This window comes from Prosopis cineraria, unplaced genomic scaffold (genome assembly GCF_029017545.1).
Source record: "Prosopis cineraria cultivar Desert tree isolate PC_DT_omini unplaced genomic scaffold, ASM2901754v1 PC5, whole genome shotgun sequence".
Taxonomy (NCBI): domain Eukaryota; kingdom Viridiplantae; phylum Streptophyta; class Magnoliopsida; order Fabales; family Fabaceae; genus Prosopis; species Prosopis cineraria.
The window spans coordinates 33,130,159-33,154,244 of record NW_026555336.1 but is presented as its reverse complement, the minus strand read 5'-3'; the positions used below and the strand labels follow the sequence as shown (position 1 = coordinate 33,154,244).

Genomic DNA, 24,086 nt, shown 5'->3' with positions numbered 1-24,086 from the left:
CTGAAAGTTTACTAATAATTTTAAAGTTAATTATAAACTAATTTTATTTTTAAATGTTAAAAATTCACTCATTTATTACTGTAACGTTAAAAACACTTACTATTCATTAATTTTTAATAAATTTCATTATTTTTTAATATTTTTAATTGAGTTCTTCATATTTGTGGAGTTACTACAAAATACATATAAATTAATAAAGAACATGCAACTAACATCGTTTTCATCTTCTCCTTATTGTGACAAAACAAAAGGTTCTTACAATGGTTATTAAATGTGAGAGATGGCAAGGTTAAAGAATCACGTGATGGCATTATAGATATTAAAATTCCTTTAGAAATATTGACTACTTCATACGAGAATCTTTTGAATATGATTGTCTCATCTATATACCCAAACTTATTGAATAATTTGTCCAACACGACATACTTCAATGACTGAGCTATCCTTATATCAACTATTAAATGTGTTAACCAAATAAATGAATTCATGTGTGGTATCTTACCTAGTGAACTAGTTGAATATTTTAGTTATGACTCTATTTATAGATTAGCATAAGACAATGATTTATTCGAGGATCTTTACACTTTTGAGTTTCGCAACACAATTAATAATTTTAGTTTACCTCCTCATAAACTTACACTCAAAATTAGTGCATTGATAATGCTTCTCAAGAATGTTGACCAAACGTAAGGATTATGTAATGGTACAAGACTGCGGATCACAAAGCTTGGCAAATGTGTAATCGAAACAGTGACACTAAATGATTCAAAACCAAATCAATATGTTCTTACACATAAGATGGATATAAATCTTTTAAAAAATAAATGATCTTTGCTCATGCAAAGAGGACAATTCTCAATTACTATTTCTTTTGCAATGATAATAAACAGAAGTTAAGAGGTAATCACTATATAATGTTGGTTTTTATTTGTTAAAATTAATTTTTACACATGACTGACTATATAATGTATTTTTTAAATTGAGAAGCATGAATGACTTGAAAATATTGATTCATGACACCAGTAGCCAAAACAATCACTGTCAATGTGATTTTTTATAAGATCTTTCAAAACTTTCAGTCTATAAATGCATGATTTGTTTATGGGGATTGTTTTGAGCTAACTATGCAGTGAACGATGACTCCTTTATTGGACTTTTTTTTTGGTCAAATGCAACAGTTTTTGACAAATAGTACATCATTAATTATATGAATTATACTATCATTTTAACTTCTCTTTTACTCGGTCAACACATGCGATGCATGAGAACATGAGTTTGGGGCTATTTTTTTTTTAAGTAAAAAGATCAAATATATTAACGTTAGAAAAAGAAAAGAAAGTTAAACAATTATTAAAATTAAAAATCTATCTCTATATATATATATATTTTTTAAATATCTATTAAGAAGATTTCGCGCGCTTCCCCTTCCTCCTTGTCTCCATGTTCGACGTGAATACAGAGAATTTATAATAAAAAAGATATCAAAAATTCTTATATATAAAAATTGCATAACAAAGTGACGGAGGGAAGGAGTGACCATGAGTTTCTCTGCCACGAAGGTCTTTCTTTTTTATATTTTAGGGTCAATGTTTAGTTTTATTTATGTATTTATTTTTTAAAAGCACTAGATACTCTATATTTTTAAGTGGAGTAATATTTTTCTGAAGTATTTTTTGAGATCCAAAAAATACATTTCTGTTAGGAGATTGTTAAATTTTTCATTTTCTGTTGACGTTGTGCATGGAGCCTATACACAATAACAAGCAAAACTTTAACTACGCCCTTTGATATTAGTTTGCCTTTGAACTCTTTTTTTTAGGAGCGTTGGCTATTAGGCACCTAAATTCTTTTTTTTAAGCACATTGGGTACCTTGAAGTCTTATTAAAATAAAATTTAATAAATATTACCAATATATTAAATATATTTAATAATTTAAATATTATTTTTTATATATATTCATTCAAAATTGATAAATGACTTTTTAAATATTAACAACTTAAACTAGCATTTTTTATACATCGATCTTCGATCTTCTCTCTGAGACAATATCCAAATTATTATGCCTTTTATACGTGTCAGAATTTATTTATATTTTTAATATTAGTTAACTAATGATCTTTTTTCAAAATATTGTACTACTCAAATTAATACTGTAATAGTATGGCCTCCAACCCCTTACGTTGACGAATGTGGTGCTGGCACGTGTTTCCTCACGAGCCCATGTGTAACTTTCCCCAAGTTGGTACTTGGGTCATTGCTTACCTTATTAAAAAGGTCTTCTTAAACTCAAATCTCCAACCTCTATCACTTTAAGAAAGTTGAAGTTAAGTCTGATACTATTGAGTCTAGTAGGGTGGGGTGAGGATTGTCACGGCCCTCAGCCCTTTATGCTGGCGAATGTAGTGCTGGCATGTGTCCCCTCACAAATTCCAAGCCGGCTTTCTCCAAGGTGGTGCTTGGGTTACTAACTCAATGGTACAAGACTTAGTCTCAACTCTCTTAAAATGGTAGAGGTTGGAGGTTTAAGTTTGGAAAGGTTTCAAAAGATTTCTTTAGTGGGGTGAGGAATAATCCAAGTATCACCTTAAAAAAAGTCACACACGGGCCCGTGAGGAGACACGTGCCAACACCGCATTCACCAGCATAAGGGGCTAGAGGTCGTGCTGTTAGAAATACTCTCCGTATGTTGCAGTGTTAAGAGTAAAATTAGAAATCAAACATGACAAATTAAGACCAATAATATGTGAACAAAAATATTAATTTAAAAAATATCGCTTAATGTATTAATGTGCTACAAAAAAATTATTTAACAAGAGAAAAATAGAAAGATGAAAAGAAAAAATCCTTGTATTAATTTAAAAGTTCATTCCCTTTGTTTTTAATATAACAATACAAAATATAAAAAATATTAAATTGGTTGGTGTAATGTTTTAAATAAAATACTTAATATTTTAATAATATTTATTAAATTTTATTTTAACAAGATTTTAGGGCACCCAGTGCTCATAGAAAAAGATTTTAAGGTATTCAACGCTTTTAGAAAAAGAGTTTAGGGACAAATTAATACCAAAGGACATGGTCAAATTTTTATATGTCATTGTGCATTGGCTTCACGCATGTGCCATGTTAGCATAAAGTGAAAAACTTAACGGTTGACTAATAGAAGAAGGATTTTGCTCCTCAAAAAAATAATTTAGAGATAAAATTATCTCATTTAAAAATACAAGGTGCCCAACGCTTCTAAAAAATAAGTACAGGAATGAAATTGGACTTTAACTCTATATTTTACAAAGAGTGAATTATTTTTTTTGGCAAGCATGATAATAATTAAATTATTGTTGATGTTTTCTTTATATTTTAACAAGAGTCAAAAATTTAATAAATTTTCCTCACTTCCCCTTCAAATTGAGAGAAATTGGATTCCTAAACCTCCTTCCCCTCCCATTACCTTTCCTCTATTAAAATCTTTTATTCCTTTCCTTTCAACCAAACATAAATTAAAAGCATTTTATAATTATGAACGAATGGAATAATCACTTATAATTTAGTATCCGACCATGTCTACCTTGAATATGATTGTTTTAATTAAACACAAGTGAGCAATTTAAAAAAGATCGAGTATTAATTAGCTTTTTTCTAAAAGTCAGTCTCATTGAGGACTTCTTAAAATTAAATGGGGGTTAAATTTGAAAAGTCAATTTATATTCAGACGATTTTAATTACTTAACTACATTCTTTTAGTTTTCGCGAGGTAGTTAAGAATAACCTTATATTTAATACTAGAAAGAATATTTAATGAGAGCAACTAATTTTTGAATGAATGTAAAAATGGTTAAACCTGTCTTCCAAAAAGAACATGAAGGAGTGGAGTATCAAAGGGTGGGAAAAATAAGCAAATAAAATAGAAAGGCAGGAATGAGGATTGAGAAGGATAAGTGGAGGAGGAGGGTAAAACAGCAAGAGATTCTCTCTGTCGGTGATGGAACTTTGGACTGATAACATAACATCACAAATATGAAAATATCAAATCGCAAAACAAAAGCCCCTACGTCCTCTGGATCAATAACTATCACTGTCCCATCATGAAAGCTACCACACAAACATTTGACGTTCTGGTTTTGTTTTCCTGCTTTGCATCACCATCTTCACTTCCATGTTCCTCCCACCCCTCTTTGTTAAATGTTAATTGTAAATACAAATAAATGGAGAGCCATTTGATGGTCTTGTGTGTACTGTGTATTGATCCGTTCTCTCGGCCCAATAATTGGAACTTGCGACATTTTTTGGATGCAAAAGAAGCCTGTTGACCCTGTCCATGCACAATAAAAACCACCTTTTGTCTTAGTTTAGATATTATGGAATTATTATTCGATATGATGAAAAAATTAATTGAGATATTATACATAAAACATAAGTTGGGTGATTTTGTTGAAAAAATATTAAAGGAGTTATTACCTTTGTTTTTATATATAAAGAAAAATAATTGTATTATATAGTTTAAGAAAATAGTTAACTATAATAATTATGTCTAAAAATAAAAAAATTAAACTAAAATATTCTCGTCTATCAAAATAAGGATGCATCATTGGTTCTCTGTTGAATGAAAATAATGAACTTTACAAGGGGTAATTTAAGAAAACTGTAACAAATACTTATTGAGATATATGATTTTGTTATTATCGTCGTCCTCATCATCATCTTAACAATTTCATGTTTCCTTTCTTTTCAAATTAACCCCAGAAACCTTATATACCCTAATAAGGTAGTTTTTGTAGTTACAAGTCTTACATTGAGAATCCTCACCAAAAAAAAAAAATGAAGTCTATAAATTTTAATGACTCTTTCATCCAATAAGCTAATTTTTTAAGATAAACTATCTCTTTAGACTTATGTTTGTAATATTAGTATATTCATTGAAAGGTTGGTATCATAGGAAAAACTACACATGAAGAGTTCTAATTGGTAGGAGGTCAAGTGAAACTAAAGAGGGGTTGCATTGTTGTAAACCTCACATCAAGATTTCTTAAAAAAAAAAAATTAAGTTTAAAAGTTCAAGTGACCCTCAAACACCCATTAAGCCAATCTTTTAAGATGAGCATTCTTTTTAAACTTATGTGTTTCAAGAAGTGGCACTATGAAGCGTCCAGCATTATGTTAACATCAATCTCCATGTTCTTCTTCAAACTTTTGGCCAATATGGTTAAAATTTCTTTAGAAATTACTAGAATTGCTATAGAATTGGAATGTCAGTGAAGAGCATATAAGATTTTTGGTTCATTTCACAAAGCCAAGTAATTTTCATATCTCAAGGTTTTTTGTTTGGAATGAAAATGTAATGTTAGTTGAATTTCAACAAAAGCCTTTTCTTTTCTTTTCTTTTCTTTTTTGTTTGCCACATGTATTTTCCTATTAGAAAAATTTTTGATTGAAGCTTTAACAAGCACTAAATGTGAATATCTCTCTCATTAGAAATTCAAACTCTAATTCACCCCATTTCGAGAGACCAATATCTTCCACCTTTAAAACAAACATTACATGTTTGCTCCAAACTCTCGAATGAACACGTAAGGTTGATATGTTACTCCTTTGATCAAACGAACTCTTTGAGTCACTTCATAAACTCCACAAGGATAGAGAGGAAAGTAAGCCAAATAACAAGTTCAATTGCCATATCAACAATAAATTTTCCCAAGTCAATAATCATTTGTGATTAATGAAAGGTGTTCCAACATTTTCTCTAGGAATAGTAGGACTAGCTTGTTCAAAGATTTCACACTAAAAAACCAAGTAAAAACACCAATAAGTGTACCAAGGGGTGCTTGATTTGACTATCGAATCAACTTATCTTAGGATATAAGGTTGGAGTCATAGGATATGCAACCATATTAAGTAAATATGTCAAAGGCATTCTTAAGATTCTCATGAAACCACCATTGACAAAAACAGTTCCACACAATGGGAGTCCAAATTAGTCTAGGCAGAAAGTGATAATACCTCCAAATTTTCCAAAATAACAAGCAATGGAAGAAAAAAAAAATACCAATAGGTGTTCTATTGTTATGCATTATACTCATAAATTGATTGATTACAAGCATTAGTCTTGAATCAAGGAAGTGTAGAATCAACGGTCTCACCTTTGTCCTACTTCTAGTTCTCTGTGTGTCCCAAAACTACTGCACACTATAACCATCTAACCAGGCAGTGAATATAATTACCGCTTTTACAAGCACCAGATACACGCACATCAAATAGAACCAATTAAGAGTAACCAATTCACAAATTCAAAATACCAATTGACAGTAATCTATCATTCAGAGAGGTCTTTGATGCGCGTATGAGCTCCAAATAGGTTTTATCCAAAATCTCTTGATCCGGATGCACAGAGAATTTACAGCTCAATTTGTTTTCTTTATTACAAAATTTGACCAAGCATGCCGAATTCCCAAAAAGCATTGAGTTCATTGAAGATTAAGGACAAACACCTTTTTCTTGGGCCAACATTAGACACTACTAATTAAGAACAAGCACTTCTTTTGGCATGGAGGCTACTGAAGATTAAGAGCACTAACAATATTAGACACCTTTAATCATGGAGCCACATATAAAGATCAGAACTTAAGATAGACTGCCTAATTGTGCCTACTTGTCATTCATCAAAGTAGTAGACATCAAGAACAATTCACCACAAATTTTTCCAATCCCTACCACACAAAATACAGACAAAAGCTTTTGAATGATATGGCATAACACGAGAATGAAGGGATTTGTGCTTAAATTTTGTACTATTTTTCTAACAAAAATAACAGCTTTTTCCAGTGGCATTGCAAAAAGTTAAGCCATAGATTTGGATTGTCAAGCTTTTATTTACCTGTAAGTATCTAAAAACCAGTAAAAGAAGAAATTTTCAGGCACTCAAATTAGTTATCTGATCTCAGAGTCGAAACTCGAAAGCCAGCCAAAGTCACCCATTCCCGGAGTCAGGCAAAGTTCTTCCATGATGACACACTTTGATTGGAACAATTTCTTGCCACTCCCGTCTTCATCTTATCAAGTCTGACTAACATATAAAAGTCACATTGACTATGTCATTGAACGCTCACTGTTTCAGCAGAAATAACCATAGTTTCTAAAATGGAATTGCCTTCACCGGTTGAGGCGTCAATGGCACTTCTGAATGATCTACAAGTGAAGTAGAAAACTGCACTCATCATGGAATTTATAAGTACCACAAATGAATACATTATCACCAACAGTGGCCCCTCCCACATCCTAGAGGATCCGTCACCATAGCTTAGCGTCTTCACTCGATGCTCAAACAAACCCTCCACAAGAGCCATTCCTATGGTTGATCCAAGATATATCAGCAGACCCACCTGAGTTTGTCCCTTGATTAAAATGTTAGACCGCAGCATTGCCTGCGCTCCCGAAACATCCTCCAGTACAGAGATTACAATTGCGATGTCACAAATGATAATGGCATTGGCGAATATCACAGAGAAAACCAGACCCACCAACACTGCAGCATAAACAACTAGATCTGGAGAAAAGCCAAGAACAGACAATGCGCTGCAGAAGCAAACAAGAAAAACACAAAACATGGTGATGCAACCAACTACAACTGTACACACCCACATGTATGTTGAAAATATTCTCCTCCAAAACTTAGTGATGATCACATAGAACTTCAAAGCATCGAACGTTTTTCTCGAATACGTACAATCTACAGAATACACCACGGCTGCTTTTGACAATAACAACAAAGTGATATACAAAGGTAGGCACATAGCCGAAGAAACTACCGTCTCTGCAAAACGCTGGCAAGATTGCTTGATAAGAGGTCTTAGAGGCAGACCACTAGTCTTGGCAACCAACATAAGCCGAACAGTGAGACTCTTTACAATCGACATATCCACTAATATATTAGATAAAAGCACAGCAGAGACGGGACAAATGAGCAACGCCAAGATTGCCATGAAGGCCCAGCAATTATACCTAAGTATCCAGACAGTCTCTCTCAAAATCTCCAACGCATTCATTGATTGGATTTGATAGGTATGACCATGATCAGAGAGTTCCAACGCCGAAAAGTGAAAAGGGGTTTCGCCGGATCCCTCTTTCCTCAAATGATCAGACCTGATTCTAGGAGAACAACCTCCACTGGAAATCTCCATTTTAGTAAAAATCCGTCGCAAAAAGCGATTATTTCATTGATACTCAATATTAAAATCAAGTTTAAAGTTAAACCACGATCTGAAGGAACAAGATTCTGCTGCAAAAAACGAAAATTAAGAACTGTTTATCGATACACAGCGCTTTTACCGGCAATGGAGATCAGACGCTCAAGAATTGAACAAAATGTGAGGAGAGATTGAAGCGATGCAATATGTGAAGGCACGAGAGAGCGGAGCTGTGGGATGAGGAGGAAGATAGAATGCTCGCATGGCGGAAGGAAGAAAGAGGATTTGGAGGAGGAAGGGATTTGCGTTGTGGATTGGTCATTCGTCAAACCGGAGCTCCATTTTCGTCCGTATTATACTTTGCTTAGCGGTGTTTCCTCCCCATTCCACCACAGTATCGTTGGACGGAATGTCTAGGTGCTTACATTTCTGAGGCTCAATCTCAATTCTTTACTAAAATCAAATCTATCTTTGACATTAATTATTAATTATTAATTAATTAATTAAAATCATGTCGTTTTTGAAAAGTACATAAAGTATATATTTCTCTGAAAAAAATAAGAACAAACATATTTCATGTTTTACTCATATTTTATTATAAGTATTTGTGTTTTTTATAGTATTCTACATCTCTTTGTGAACAAAATATAAAGATTTTAAAAAAATTTAAAGTATTAAAAAAATTTAAAATAATAAATATAGTGTAAAGATTAATAATAAAATGAGTGCGTGGATTAAAAATTATATGTTTACAAAAAAATAAATAAAGTATGTAGTCCATTTAATTTTAAATCCTATAAACAAAATTAGACCTCGGCGGAGCCACATTTTGCACCCAAAAGGAGATGGATATGAGATATCGGTGCACCGCATTATTAAAACCATTCCATTTCTGTTACAATTTATGTGTGTTGATTAATTATTGTATTGACAGGTCAAAAAAAATTATATTTAACTTTTACGTTGACATTTTATTTTATGATAGTACATAAATTAAGTTTAAAATTTGAATTTATACTTTGAAAAAAGTTTGTTTAAATTTAAAATTAATTAATTTGATTTGTTTATAATATTTTATCACGGAGGTCAAATTGAATAAATATAAAATACATCTATCATTAAAGTCAAATATATTAAAAGATTCACCTTAATTTTGATAAATAAATTTAATTTAATTTATTTATGTGTTTTGAAGATGCAATTGTTAAAATCATTTTTATGAAATTTGGATAAATGAATAAATTAGCTTTTAAATTATAGGTTCACAAGCAAACTTTAAACTCATATTTTTTTAATTTTTAAAAACAGTATAATCTAATTTCTATCATTAACAAAAATCAACTGTGAGGTCCAAATGACCCAAAAATTACAAGAAAAAAAAATACATAAAAGGAACAAAAAATTTTGTAATCATTTTCTATAATTTTTGATGACATTTTCTATCATTTTCTGATCAACTAATAATTAAAATTATTTTTTGTTAATAATAGGAGTCAGATTGTATCGTTTTTAAAAATTAAAGAATAATATTACACAAAGGATAAGTTTAGAGTCCCAAAAACTTCTAAACATATAGTTTAGGGATCAATTTACTCATTTACCCATGAGATTTTGATTATTTTATAAAGAAGTAAAGTTATTTTTACCTTCCAACTTCACCTGAAATATCAATGGGCTGCTTAAACTTGAATAATAATCTATTTTGTCCTTCAACATTATAAATTCTCTTCTTCAATACCTCTGACATTAACTTGTCGTTTCTTTACTACTAGTGAACCTCACATTATAATTTTTTAATTTTTTATTATAAAATATTTGAGTTCAAGGTGACCACTGATTTTTTGAATAAAGTTGAAGGGTAAAAATTACCATTAATCTAATATTTTATAATAAAAATTTAAAAAAAATCAATGTGAGGCTTATTAAATGTGAAAATAACATCAAGGAAATGGAGGGAGAGAATTTCTAACATTGAGGGATAGAATATACCCTTATTTAAATTTAGAATATTTATTAACCCTTCATTTAAAGTTGAGAGATAAAAATAACTTTTAATATTTTTATAAATAATAATTTTTATTGTAAAGAGGGATGGATTTAATCATTACTTATGAAGGGTAGTTTTTAAATTTGCGCCCTTTCAATCCTTTAAATCACCTTATTTCAAAAAAAATCATAATTTAATTGACCTTATATCTAAGTTGTATTACGCATTTACACGTGTAGTATTTTTTTTTTTTTGGAGAAATGGCATACAAGGTTCTAGAAGAAGAAAAATTGCTGTGCGGGCCCAATATAATATGATAGTGCTCTACATGCTTGAAGGATTCATCTGAATTAGGCTATTTCATTAATTCACAATGAGTTTTTTATCAATCACTTATTGCCTATTACTATTAATAATATCAGATATCTCATTTCATGAGACTGGACTATTACATTTAATCATGATTTTAGAAAAGCAAACACATGCGCTGATTGGTTAACCCATCAAGCTTCTACTGATAATTTTAATGTACTTATTTTGGATTCTCCATCCTTGGGTTGTAGGAATTTTTTGTACGATGACATAACTATTCATGTCAGATAGCACGGTTTACTTGTGGCCTTTCACTCAAAAGAAAAAAGGGGTTCATCTAAATAGTTTTCAATCTCAAATGACTAAACTATCCTTAATGATTGAGATCAAAACAAATTAACAAAAGCATGTTTGTAAATAATAAATAAAGTCCAATTACTTATAATGAAATGCTCTCTTATATTTTATCTTTAATATAGTTTGATCGGTGTGATCATCATCAACTTGTGATGAGATGTTTTATCCTTCTTTTTAGGGTCAAAGAACAAATTTATATAAAGTAACCGATTAAGAGCATCTAGCATCATAAAGTAGACATGGGTACAAAAGTACCTCCAACATTAAAAAAGTAGAGATGGGTACAAAAGTACCTCCAACATTAAATTAATAAATGTAATTGTGCCATTTCCATTTGACTTGGTGAATATTGACTGTGAAAGTACACACATAAGTTAATGGTTGAAATATTTGCTAATGTGTTAGTATAGCTTGTTTTCATTCTTATTAAACTCGACCATTTGCAAGTAATAAATGGTACACCAACCACAGCAGAAGCATGAGTATTGGCAATAAAAAGGGTCTTTGTCTTCTTCGTGTACTGGCATGGTGTCTTCTTCATCATTGACCGCTGGAAGTAACAAGAGGAGGGTTGCAATCATTAGACAAGGTTGCAGCGAGGAGGAATATGAAACTTCAATAAGGTATTACCATTATGGCTTGGTGGCACCTAGATGGATGACATAAACCCATGGTAACCTAGGTGAGTCTTATTCCTACCAATATAACCTGTTCCTACCCAAATAAATGGGTTCTTACCCAAATGTCATCCTCTATTAGCTTTTAATGTTCAAGAACACTCCTACCTAAATGTATGCTTTCTTACCCAAATGGATACTTTTTATCCAAATATCTTGTCCACTCTAATACAAGTCTCATTCAATTACTGCCTATTCATTGTACATTGAACAAATTGATGCTCACCTATGATTTTGTATTGTCATTTTCATAAACCGTAAACTTTGCAATAGATCCTCTCGTCACATACACCCCACTTCCTCTACTATCTCGACTCTTATCCACTTGCACTTTGCCTTTTGCTTTCTTCGACATGCTCTCACCAAGTCGTCTTCACAATTTCAAACCCTATCAAACTAAAGACCTTGACCTTTTGACTCTTGAATGTAACATAGCAAAATAACAAAGTGTCCAGACCTAACTTTAAGCTTACAAGGATTAATTGTGACTTAGCCAAGGAAGTGCTAACAAGGATCATCTTTCACGGACACATCATGAAATATATCTGTTCTTTCTTTTTTTTTACCTACCATGTCATCAAATATTTCAACTGTTAGTTTATGTGTGTTTTGTCACGATCAATGTTCACCAATTTAAACGAAGATGACCCAATCGCACTCATTAATTTAATGTTTGGGATACGTTTACACCCATCTCTACTTTATGATCTTAAGTGCCCCTAACTAACTACTTTTATTGTAGATTTATCCTTTAACTCTTGATTTTAATTATCGTATAATTACTTCTATTGAGGTGTTTTATCTTTAATATTCCATACAAAACAAGAGTGATGATGAGATATCCCATGGTCTTAATAAGATACTTACCTAAGAGAAATTCTTGGGCCAATACATTATGACATTATCAATGCCATTCCTAATAAAAACATGTCATGTTATACCAATTCAATGAAATAAAATTTTAAATTTTATCATTTTTAATGACTTTATTTTTAGATGATAACTCTTTAATTTTATTTCTTCCCTCTCTCTCTATTGTTATCAATAATAATTAATTTATTTTTGTAATTATCTAACATGATATATTTATTAGGCTGGACATGAATGGCATAGTGCAGGGTGCATACAAGAATTTGTCACTCTTTCAACAACAACAACTAAAAAAGGGGTTCTTGTTATCAATTTTCCTTAGATGTGAATACCATCTATTTTTTCGGCCAGTACATGTGAACACTTTCTAGAACTTGCAAAGTAACTTGTTCTCATCCAGCAATGGTAAAATAGGATCAAACCAGCGTTTGTTTTGAAAACCTCTTCCTCAACGGTGAATTCCGAAAACGCGGCGCTCCGTCAGCTTCCAACAAAAGGAGAAGATAGGGATAGCCGAAAGCCCCAAACTTTGCATCCAGCATCATCGTCACGACGCTGCTTCTGGAGTTTCTAGCTCCACACGCCACCGCGGACACTGCACTTCCGTCATCGGGATCCACCATGGCGATGCCGCACCGTGGACCGTCTCTTGATCTCTGGGCCGTTCTCTCCGAATCCAAGCGCATCATCAACGCTCACTCTCGCCACTTCCTTGCTCTCTCCGTCATCTTCCTCCTCCCACTTTCCTTCTCTCTCATCGTCTACCCTACCCTCCAACGCCTCCTCACCGATTCTTTCTCCTCCAACTTCCACGTTCTTCTCCGTCTGACTGTTCATTTCCACGAGCAACCACCACCACTGGTTGACCATAATACCCTTTGGCTCTCTCTCCTTTATTCCCTTTTCGTCTTCATTTTCTCCCTTTCTGCCGTCGGTACCATCACTTACAGCATATTCCATGGCTTCTACGGCCGACCCGTCAGGCTTGTTTCCGCAATCAAATCTATCTTCGCCTCCTTCTTACCCCTCCTGGTCACCGTCATCGTTTCTCAGATCATCGTGTCCTTGATCACCCTTGTATTCGGGCTTCTCTTGCTTCTGGTGATTCGAGGGATTGAGCTCCTAGGGATTCAAATTGAATACTCTTCCCCTTATTTTATCGGCTTCTCTGGGATTCTCCTGCTTGTTCTGTTGCTTGTGTTAGTGTATCTGCAAGTGAACTGGACCTTGGTATCGGTGGTAGTGGTAGTAGAATCGAGTTGGGGCTTGGAGCCTCTGAGACGAAGTACTGGTTTGATCAAGGGGATGAAAGGGGTGGCTTTGTCTTCGTTGTTGTTTTTCGGATTCTTTGCTGGTATTTTGGTTTGGAGCAGTTGGATTCTGACGATGGGATCCGATAGTACTGCCAACGATATGTGGAGTAATTGGGCTTTTGTGGCGCAAATTGTGGTAACTTCCACTTTTCTTATGCTGCTTCTGCTTTACAACACAGCAGCGAACACTGTGCTGTACATGTATTGCAAGGCTATTCATGGTGAGCTTGCTCTTGAGATTGCTGAGGAGTTTGCCAGAGAGTATGTTAGTTTGCCTTTTGATGAAGGAAAGGTTCCTCACGTTGTTTCAGTTGTTCATGTATAAAGTTAGATACCGAGGTCTGTGCTATGAATAATGTCTCTTTGTAAACTTATGTAAGTCTTATACCGTTCACCAGGACTAAGTGTATAAAATTAAAGACAAGTAGGCCAGGCAAGAATGTTTTTTTAGATGTATCATACTGTCATTGAAAGAAGGAAAGAATAAAATGTGTGACCTGTGAATACTTACCATTCACTATCTGAAAACAAGGTTGTACTTCTTTTTCTCTTTCTCGTTTGAGTTCAACTAGTATAGTAGTAGTTTTCAATTAGGGACTGAAGTTAAAGATCTAATCATATACGGATATGAGGATATTAGAAGGATCCGTCCATTCTCATAGGTTGATAAGCTTTAGAACTTGGCCTTTTATAGTATTGAGCATTAAATATGTTGATTAGCTATCAATTGCAAATCGACATTTATAGTATGTGATGTTGAAATGAATGATTTCTCTGAATTGCTTGTAAATTGTGCTTACCAACGTATGCAGGTCCAGTATCCAAACTTGTTAAGGGCTAAAGCTAAATTTTGTTTCTTTTTGTGGGAAATGAAAGCAGGATGATTTATTTACGTTTTATCTGATGCAAGATTTTACCGAGGCCAAGTTGTGATAAGCATCATTCTCATAATTCGTGAATATTATGAGCATGATGCCTTGGCCAGAGTTGTATGTTGACTGTTAAGTTTTAGTTTCTGCAAGGCCCTTAGCCGCACTGAAAATAAAGCTGCGTTTCCACATTCAGGTTTTAGCTATTTTGAGATCCCTATTAGCAACTCTGTGTGAGTGTGTGTGTGTGTGTGTGTGTGTGTGTGTCAGAGAGAGAGAGAGAGAGATTAGTGAGTCTCATGCAATGCATGGAGTTTGAAAAAAGAGTGATATGGTTCATGATTCATAATTTTTACATCGTATATAGATGTGAGAAATCGAGCATTATTCTAAGACAGGGTGCTCAGCTCCAGTTCTGAGTTTTTGGGCTCGTTCCACCATGCCAGTTTGGCATATACAGTGAGTTGCTGACAAAGTTTGGAGAGACTGAAATCAAGGAAAATTGGGTTTAGAATCTGTTCTGAGCCTGCAGACATAAATCTTATCTCTCTTGTACGTAATCACAAGACTGACGCTTTTTCTTGATTTTGTGCTCACTTCATTTCCTTCAGCCATTAACTTCGTCATGATTCCTCTTTGAACCAGATTGAAAAATTCAAAAGAGAAGACTGCCCAAATTTTTAGATAGGTTCGTGGTGTCACGGTTGTGCAACAATTAGCATAATTTTAGCTCCTAAAGAGCCATGGGGATTGAACTCCGAACTTAGTGCTAGGAAGAGACGACTTGGTACCACGAAATTGGTCTTTGGTTAAAAAATACCTTTTTAATTAAAAAATGTAAGAATTTTTAATCTTTTAAAGTATAATTATTATTTAAAAAAATGATCTTATTAAATAAATTACTTTATATTTATTTTAAGATAGAATATTTTATTAAATCAGGGTAAATATAAAAGAGTATTAATTTAAAAATAAGTAATTATTTTATTAAAAAAAAGATTTAATTAAAAATATCTTACTTTTTTCAATCAAGGAAGTATCATACTGACGTGACTATGATTGCACCTGTACTTTTAACGGTCTGTATTTGCCCTGATCACTTGTGGTTCTTCCAATGACTCACCAAGAGGCGAATTCTATTTCAGTTGTGGGTTCGTGATACATGTTACTATGTTAGATAATCATATTCATGGTGTCCCGATGCATCCCCCACGATCATAAATGAAGGGAAAAATAAATTGAACATGATTGAACCATGTTATTTATAGTCATGTTCCTCCTAATATATTTATTGCGACTTGCCACAAAATCTAGACCGATATTGTGCAACTTTTGCGGCTCTAGTCACCTCTCAGTGAAAAGTTTTCCGTAACTCATGCACCAGAAGTATACATGTCGCAGGTGAATTGGACCAACAGCTATATGATAGCTAATTATGCATGATTGATATTTAACTACTACAGTGTTTATAAAAAATCCTTTGCAAAATTCTCCTGACAAAATGGCGCTTACTTTTTTCAAGTCAACATTACCTTCCTATTTGTTATGTTTTCCAGCGACCATATCCTCAAGAGTTAATTTTATGAACGACTAAGTTAAAAAGAAATCATGTCTCGCAGGAATGCGATGTTAAAGTAGCTTGCAGTATCTCTCTCAAGAAAGTAAAAACGGAGATTCAGTAAAAGCCATCTCAGGAATCAGGATATTGCTTGTTGAAATTTTTTGAAATACAACGGCCAGCTAGCGCAAGGAGGCAATATATCAAGAAGCTTAGCTTCATCAGTTCCCGTGACCTAAGACTTTGTACACCAGTTACCGCATGACTTTCACAAAACCGTACTGCACATTTTTTGGGGTCAGCTTTAGCTTCCGAATGCTGAAAGTACCTCTGGCTCACAAATCAAAGAATGAAAAATTCCCAACAGTATAGTCAGAAGCAAAGCTCTCAACTTGGTCACAACTTTCTACCATGAACCAGGCTGGAAGAAGATTTTAGATTTGAGTACCTCTCATCATGATCAGGATTGAAAAGAAGATTAGTCCAATTCGTAGATCTTTGAACAATCCTGGCAGGAACCCTGTCACTGTCTTCCCCGCCAGAAGCTTCATACCCGTCACTAGTTGACCTTGACAGAGGGATTTCCTTCAGAGTCGTGGTGCCAGCAGCAGAAAGACCTGCTGCTAGCTGCCTCGCTTCTTCAGCCGCCGATGAAGATACTCGAAAAGGGTGGATATCGGGGGAATCTAAACTGCTTTCAGGAGACGAAGTAGTAATGATCCCAGCTGAGCTTGACATTACTCTACTAGCTTGGAATGCACTTCGAGCTTCCAGCTGAAGAGGGGCTAAATTAGATGTTCCACCAAAGTTTTATCCATATCAATGGCAGAATCGTTTGTCAGAGGCTCCATAGGTAGGTCAGCAGGAAGGCGAACCCGCTTGCTGCCCTCCTTCTGTTACTGTCAACCCTGGGGACCAATCGCCGGCCACTGCTTCCAAAGTTGCTGGCATGTTCTAGCCTGAAAGATTTTTCCTGTTGCATTACAGGCTGCAGGATCTTGGACTTTTTTCTTGCCTCTGCAGCAGCCTTGGAGACATCTTCGGCATTCAACCGTGCCAATGTCCATGGACTGATTTTCACAGTTCTGGGATTCTTTTTCTTGACTGGTTCATCTCTCAATGTCTTCCTTCCTAGTGAACTTACAGAACCTGTTTCGGGGGGCACCACATCAAACTATCCCCACCCCCCACAACCCCACGAGAGAAAAATAGAAACAAGTGTCCGGTAAGTATAGAATAAAGCAGATAATGATAAATAGGACATGAAATCATACTTCAGCTTCATTTATATATGAATATTCTCTCAATGGTAGAAGCTGCTATGATGCTCTAAGAGGATCAAATGCTTAATAGTAAGGTTGTTACTCGACAGTTTAGGAACTATTATTAATCATGGGATATCATATCAAAAGTTTACTCCAAATACATATTCACATGCATCAGTGCTTTTGTAAAAACAATAGCAAGGCAGTTTAAGCAGAAAAGGTCCAATCATAAAATAAGAAGCAAAGGACAATAAACATGAATCCCATGAAGATATAGACTTGTAGAATCACCTGATCTTCAAGGAACATGCGTGGGGGCGTGCACCATGCACCACGGTGGAAAGTAGTGAATGAACTTGCACTGCTTAATCCTGTAAGTGAGCTGACAGTAGACATTTGGGGGCTCTGCTGACCTCCAACTCCCTGCAGGTCTTGCTCCTGCTCCCTTAGAGCTATGACGTAATCATAAGTGCTGATTCCCTGAGTTATCAGTAATAATATTCATATGGGTAACAAGTCCATTTATGTTTATATGTGTAAATTGATGCGGTAGGATTGGACTCTGCTACCACATTAGATTCTAATCTAGAACCACCTGATATCAGCATAGTTGTCCAACAACTAAATAAAACATACTCAAAGACGGGCAAGCAATGTGGGACTTTTAACAAATATACAACCAGATTATCAAAGCAATATACAAATTTCAAGCTTACCTTTCTAATGAGAAGGATATGAAAGAAGAAAAGTTGAGCAAGGGGCAAGGTAGCAATGACAGCCAAAATTGAGCAAACAACCTGTGACAAGGGGGAAAAGTTTTGTAGGCATAAGAATAGTAGTTGGAAATAGCAGCTGCAATTTTTGCAAAATATAAATTGCTAAATTCATTCATTAAAATGGAAGAAGGGACAAAATTAAAGAACAAGCAAAAAGAACCGAGCAGAAAAAACGTTCATTGTGCAAAAGGACATGTATCAATTTTAGCAGTACAGTCACCAATGAACATCGTGTACCAAAAAAAGGGGGGGCAAGAAATAATGCTCACCAACACAATAACGAAAGGCACCAGAGAGAAACTGCTTCCCAACTTGGCAGAGATATCCACTGAAAATTTCTCTCTCTCTAGAAAACAGCAGATAAGCACAAACATCCCAGTAGACCATTGAAGAATAAGCTGCAATCTCAAGCCCAAGGTGCACAAACCATGTATATACCTGTCAATAGTTAATCAAAATGAAAATGACTAGGAAATAAAAAATGCTTACTCTGGGGTGGTCGTCTGGTTCCGGCATGTTGCTTGCAACAATTATTGTTGCAGGTATAGGATGGCATGACCATTTTACGAGAAAGGAAAACTAATCTCATACTTCTTAAGCAAAGGCAAGGCAGGGTGGATAGTCTTGCTTACCAAGAGGAGAGCAGAAATCATGAGGGTAAAAAATTGTCGGTAGTTCCTTTTCCCTACGCAATTGTTAAGCCACTGCAAAAACAAAGATGCAACAGGTCTTCAGAACATGCATCAAATGACAAGGAAAGAAGCCGGAAACCAGAAACCAGAAACCAGATCCTCATACTCTGCAATGGTGATCAAAGCGGTCAACACACTTGTCACAGACTCTACAGTGCTTGCTGTATTTGAAGACCTGCAATGGTAGCATTATTCAATGATGTAAAACTTTAATTTTGGAATCTACAGAATGAAACTTGCATTCATGTAATAGTTCCAAGATTCGAGCATTCTGTTGAGGCTAAGCATAAGGTGATAGCATAACAGGTAGCATTATAAAGAATGATATCAAGGACACAAATTGCATATCTTACTTCAGCATGCAGGACTGTCGAGGTAATTTTGAGGTAAAATTATCTGTTTACCTCATCACTACTTAAATGCAGAATGCATTCCAACAATTATGTCAGGAAGTAGACTTTGGAGGAATAAATCTTTAGTCAATTGTTGTTACTCACCTCAACTTCACACAAACTGCAATAGAACATGCCATCTTCACTATTTTGTTGGTCAGTTGATTCATCATTTGGTTTAGAACAGCAGCAGATTAAAGCAAAAGGACACAGGAAAGAGGATGAAGGTGACGCTGATGCACCCTTCACTGTTGAAATAGCAGCATCTTTCAAACTTAATTCTGTACCTTGCTCTTCCTTATCCAGAGACTTGGCTCCAACTATTGAAGCATTTGCATCATGCATTGACGAAGTTGATCCCCCACCCAACTTAGAACCATTTAATCCCGCAAGCTTTCCACTTTCTGGAATATTTAGATACTTTTTGGACTTAAAAACTCCTGGATCTGCTGGATCAGCAGCTGCACACCAAATGTACAGTCCAAAGGCGCAAGTAATCTGGCAAAAGGTTAGATATTACTAAAACACGGTGACGTTCTTTGCATATATTAATACTTCATGAGTTAACACATTTACTTCTGATCATTATACATTTCCTCAGAAAATGGGAATAATCTCGTCAAATGGATACCATTTAGTAATTATCCTTGTTTTACAAATTGTTACACTTAAAACCGGATCACAAAATTAGTCATTTAGACAGAGTGAAAGAGGGTAACAGAAATCGTGAAAAAATTCACACCTACAAACTACTAAAAGCATCGTAGGTGGGATCAAACTTGCAAACAGCCAGAAGAAATATATCAACAAGCTAAGTTAGGATAGATGCCAAATACACTCAAGCATGGAAACTAAGTCAAGAACCAGGAAGTCAACCAGAACTATCTGTACTAGTTCTACATCCCAGAAGCAGGATAAACTTCTGCAAATTTTAGCGCTAAATCTATTCAAGTTGCCATGAAATTTAAGTCAACGTCCTCTGGGGTTTACAAGAGATTCAAGTATTTGGCTATTTGCTAGATATATTGAGACCCCTCTATCAAGGGTCGAATAGCTGGCAGACATTCAAGTAAAGAATGTCAGAGAGATATTTCAAGCAAACCTCGTATTCAAAATTCAAATAAGTTTGAATCGACATTTATATGTATGCTAAGGTGTCAACTATTGGGAAGGGTAATATAGTTGAGAAAGCGAAAGCACACAGCAGCATTTCATTATCAGGATAACGAAGGCTAAGGCATTTATTTCTAGTTTACGTATCTTGAACGGGCTCTTTCTTGAAGGACACTAAAAGTGGGTAGAAAAAGGAAGGAGATATTGAGAGGTGATCACAGAATGATACCCTTTAAAAATCTAGCCAAATGAAAATCCAGAAAGAGGATAGAAGAAGAAGGAACTCACAAATCGGACAGTACCAATCGCAGATCTCATTTCCTTCACCGACCAAAACAAGCAACAGAATTTGTATACAAAAAGCAGAGAAAGGTCAGAGATTGGTTTACCAGGGGCGTGTAGAGGCCCATAACAATGTACTGATACATCTTTTTTCCAACAAAAGGAGCGAAGAACACATAAAATGCGAATCCCAAGGCCAAAAACACAGCAATCGCCACCACCTTCGGGAAAAATTCTCAAAATGAGTAAAATCCTATGAAACACCAGAAAGCACTAGTGCAAAGAACACACATATTGACAACAACCTGCAGAGGATGGTAAGGCAGCTGCCATCCATGCTTCCTCATGGCTCAGATTGAACGCAGAAGTTGACAGAGTAGAAGGTACAAAGACACAAATCTAGGGGGCACTATATAGACCTACAGCGAGCTGTGTCACCCACCATGTCCCTAAAAAATCAGCGATAGAGATAGAACAGAGACTATGTTGGTAATGGTGCGAAGAGGAGTGTATAGTGAGGAAGCTTGGTCTGGTTTACTCACTGAATGACAATCCCAGATTGTGGAAGAGGCAAAGGAATGAGCTTTTAGTGAATTTGGATTGTTTTAATTTGGCAGAGATCTGTGAGTGTGGGGGAGAGGAGTCTGGGACTCTTTGAATGCCTATAATTACCCTTGGACCCTACTTTTTCCCTCAGGCTGAGAGGCCTCTGCTGGTAGCGAGCGTTACCTTTTTGCCATGGGCAAATCATGGGTCTCAGGCCTCTGCAACGGACAGTTGTTTGGTTCTGCTTTTGTTATTGCCAACAACCCCCTTAAAAGCTTCCTGTTGAAACCCCCCGCTTCTCTATCTTGTCTCTGTAATTTTACTCTATCCGTCTTACTCTTTACATGTTTTATTAAAAAAATAATAATAATAAAATGTATTAATTTTATCTATAAATTTAATAATTTTTTAATTTTGATCTCATTAAATATCTTATCAGAGATAATATTGTCTTTTACATTGTCTATGCTTTCTCTTACAGTCGTATAATAATTTTAAATCTTGTTAATATTATTTAAAAATTTAATAAATTTTTTAACTTTATTATATTAAATATTCTTTTAATCATATTTATATGACACCTTAATAATTAATATACTTATTTTTATCATTTTACCTCATTAAATATTAATAAGGTTATCAAATAATAGATTAATTTATTTTTAAAATATATACATTTAATGAGGATAACATTAGAAACATGTTGAACTTTAGATAGAATTGATGAGGTTCAACTTTAAAGTTTTTTTTTAATTTCAATAGAAATGTTAGAAATAATGATAAATAAAATTAAAATATATATATATATTAAAAATTAAATATTATGATATTTAATAATTTTTGTAGCATTTAATAGGAACAAAAATAAAAATTATAAAAATACATTATAAATAAAATCAAAATAAATATTCCATTAACGATGTAAAGTGTAAACAGAACCATATAAATTATTTTGTCATCTTCTCACTTTCTTAGTTTCTTTTCCGTTTTGATTTTATTCGGAAGCAAAAGACACACCGTCTGCCACCTGTATTTTAATTTTTGTATGGTAATTAAATGAGGCTGCAAAACGACCAAAGTACTCGTGTTTCACGCATCACACCCTCAGTTTAACAATTATTTTATTTGACCACATTCTTGTCCTTATTCTTCTCTCTGTATTTAAAAATTATAACACAAAGGTGGCCAAATAAAAAAGTAAATATACATAGTAAAACATTGGGCAATTTAGTGTTTTACTTTTGTCTAGCATCAATGGATTGAATATCTGTGGATAAAATGTTCATGTGATTTTACTCAGAGTTTTAAGTCCTACTTTGATGCTCATTACTGTGGTGATATAAATTATTTAAATCCAATTTTTTTATTTTTTAAACGTTATCTAACTTAAATGTAAACGATAAAATTATATATTGAGTCCTTCCCCTGATGTTCAAATATAAGATAAATTATTGTATGTCTTTTTGTTTTTATTTATAAGCAAAACTATAAATTTCAAAAAGTGTTTATTACGTTTTTTTTTCAAACTGTCCCTCAAAAAATCAATGTTTATTTTCATGAGATAAATTTATTATAAATTATAGGGATAATTTAATTCAAAATTTCTACGTTTAGATATAATTATTATACTTAATCAATTTTATTAGACTATATAAATTAGTTATAATTTATTGTATTTGGAGTACTAAAAATTGTTTGATTAGTTGAAATATCAACTTTCATATGAGAGTTTTAATTTGGTTCTCCCAACTTACATTCACACAAGATAGTTGAGATTAACTTAAAAAGAGTCTGTTTTCAAATTATTTAGTTCAGATTGCCTTTCAAAAAATGATTATTTTAAAATGAGAATTACCAAAACAAAAAAATCACAGTCCAAATAGGCACCGATAAAAAAAAAAACCGTATAATGAGATAATTGCTGTACGTACTTACATGACATATTTTTATAAAATTAAATTTTTCAACCCTCTACAAAATAATAGAAAATGTAGTTGTTGCATCCTAGACTAAAGTTGTTGATGATAAAATTAAAATTATTAATATGAGAAACATAATTATTTATATTTAGCTTATCAAAATCACTTCATTTTTTAAATTTAAACAAGCACGTCCTTGATGTCAAGCATAATATTGTGTTTATTTTTTTAAAATAATTAATGTTATTTTCATTTAATCGTGACATGTAAAATAAATATACAATATTGGATATTTATTCAAATAATGAAGAGACAACGATGTATAATTTACACTGTGAAATAATTTAATTTTTAACCGAGTAAAATAAATTAAAAACATATTCGAACCAGAAAGGAAAAGTCAAACAATTGTTCATATTATTATCATTTTCACTTGTTTTGACATGGGAAGTCTAGGAGCCTTAGCTTTCAACTTTCAAGTAGCAAAATATGATTCAATAGTTCACAGCCACAACCACCCTAGCAAACGCGTGGGGTTGAACAAATGTGATTTATTGTGATTAATTATCTTAATTAATTCAGATTTGCTTCATACTTACTTCACATTTTGACCTTTCAGTTTGATTTGTTAAACAAAAACAAACTAATTTAGGTGGCAGATTACTTTCATTATCCCTTCTTTTAGGAAAAATTCCAATAAACGACCCTCAACCAAATTTATTTACATTAAAAGCATCTAAATTTTTGAAATTCTACTACAGTCTAGAAGTATTAATTTGATATTAAATTTTTGAAAAAAATGACAAAATTATCCCTTCTTTAAATTAATATTAAAACTTCCCTAGTTTGATTGTTAATTGCATTATTCCATTTATTCATTGACTTGCAAAATGTTGTTAATTGTTCTATTTAACTTATTTTCATTTTAGGTGTTTAAATTATCGTAAGATAACTTGTTAATTCTCATACTTTGTGTTGTT

The 24,086-nt window shown here is 33.6% G+C and overlaps 3 protein-coding genes across 3 annotated transcripts; 1 reads left to right on the top strand and 2 right to left on the bottom strand.

Annotated features, from left to right (window-relative positions):
* Positions 1-6,616: 6,616 nt before the first annotated feature.
* On the bottom strand, positions 6,617-8,589 carry LOC129311516 (uncharacterized). The gene has a single exon (XM_054953846.1). It carries the CDS (start codon positions 8,170-8,172, stop codon positions 7,087-7,089), a length of 1,086 nt encoding a protein of 361 aa, XP_054809821.1. The 5' UTR covers positions 8,173-8,589; the 3' UTR covers positions 6,617-7,086.
* Positions 8,590-12,805: 4,216 nt separating this feature from the next.
* LOC129311161 (uncharacterized) lies at positions 12,806-14,240 on the top strand. Its single transcript, XM_054953211.1, has one exon. It carries the CDS (start codon positions 13,003-13,005, stop codon positions 14,017-14,019), a length of 1,017 nt encoding a protein of 338 aa, XP_054809186.1. The 5' UTR covers positions 12,806-13,002; the 3' UTR covers positions 14,020-14,240.
* Positions 14,241-16,253: 2,013 nt separating this feature from the next.
* On the bottom strand, positions 16,254-21,434 carry LOC129311160 (probable protein S-acyltransferase 22). The gene is given in 11 exon segments (XM_054953210.1): positions 16,254-16,925; positions 16,928-17,007; positions 17,010-17,295; positions 17,678-17,866; positions 18,103-18,183; positions 18,432-18,560; positions 18,795-18,866; positions 18,961-19,029; positions 19,352-19,744; positions 20,749-20,862; positions 20,947-21,434. Coding segments are annotated over 11 exon segments (1,863 nt in total). The 5' UTR covers positions 20,989-21,434; the 3' UTR covers positions 16,254-16,517.
* Between the last annotated feature and the right edge of the window lie 2,652 nt (positions 21,435-24,086).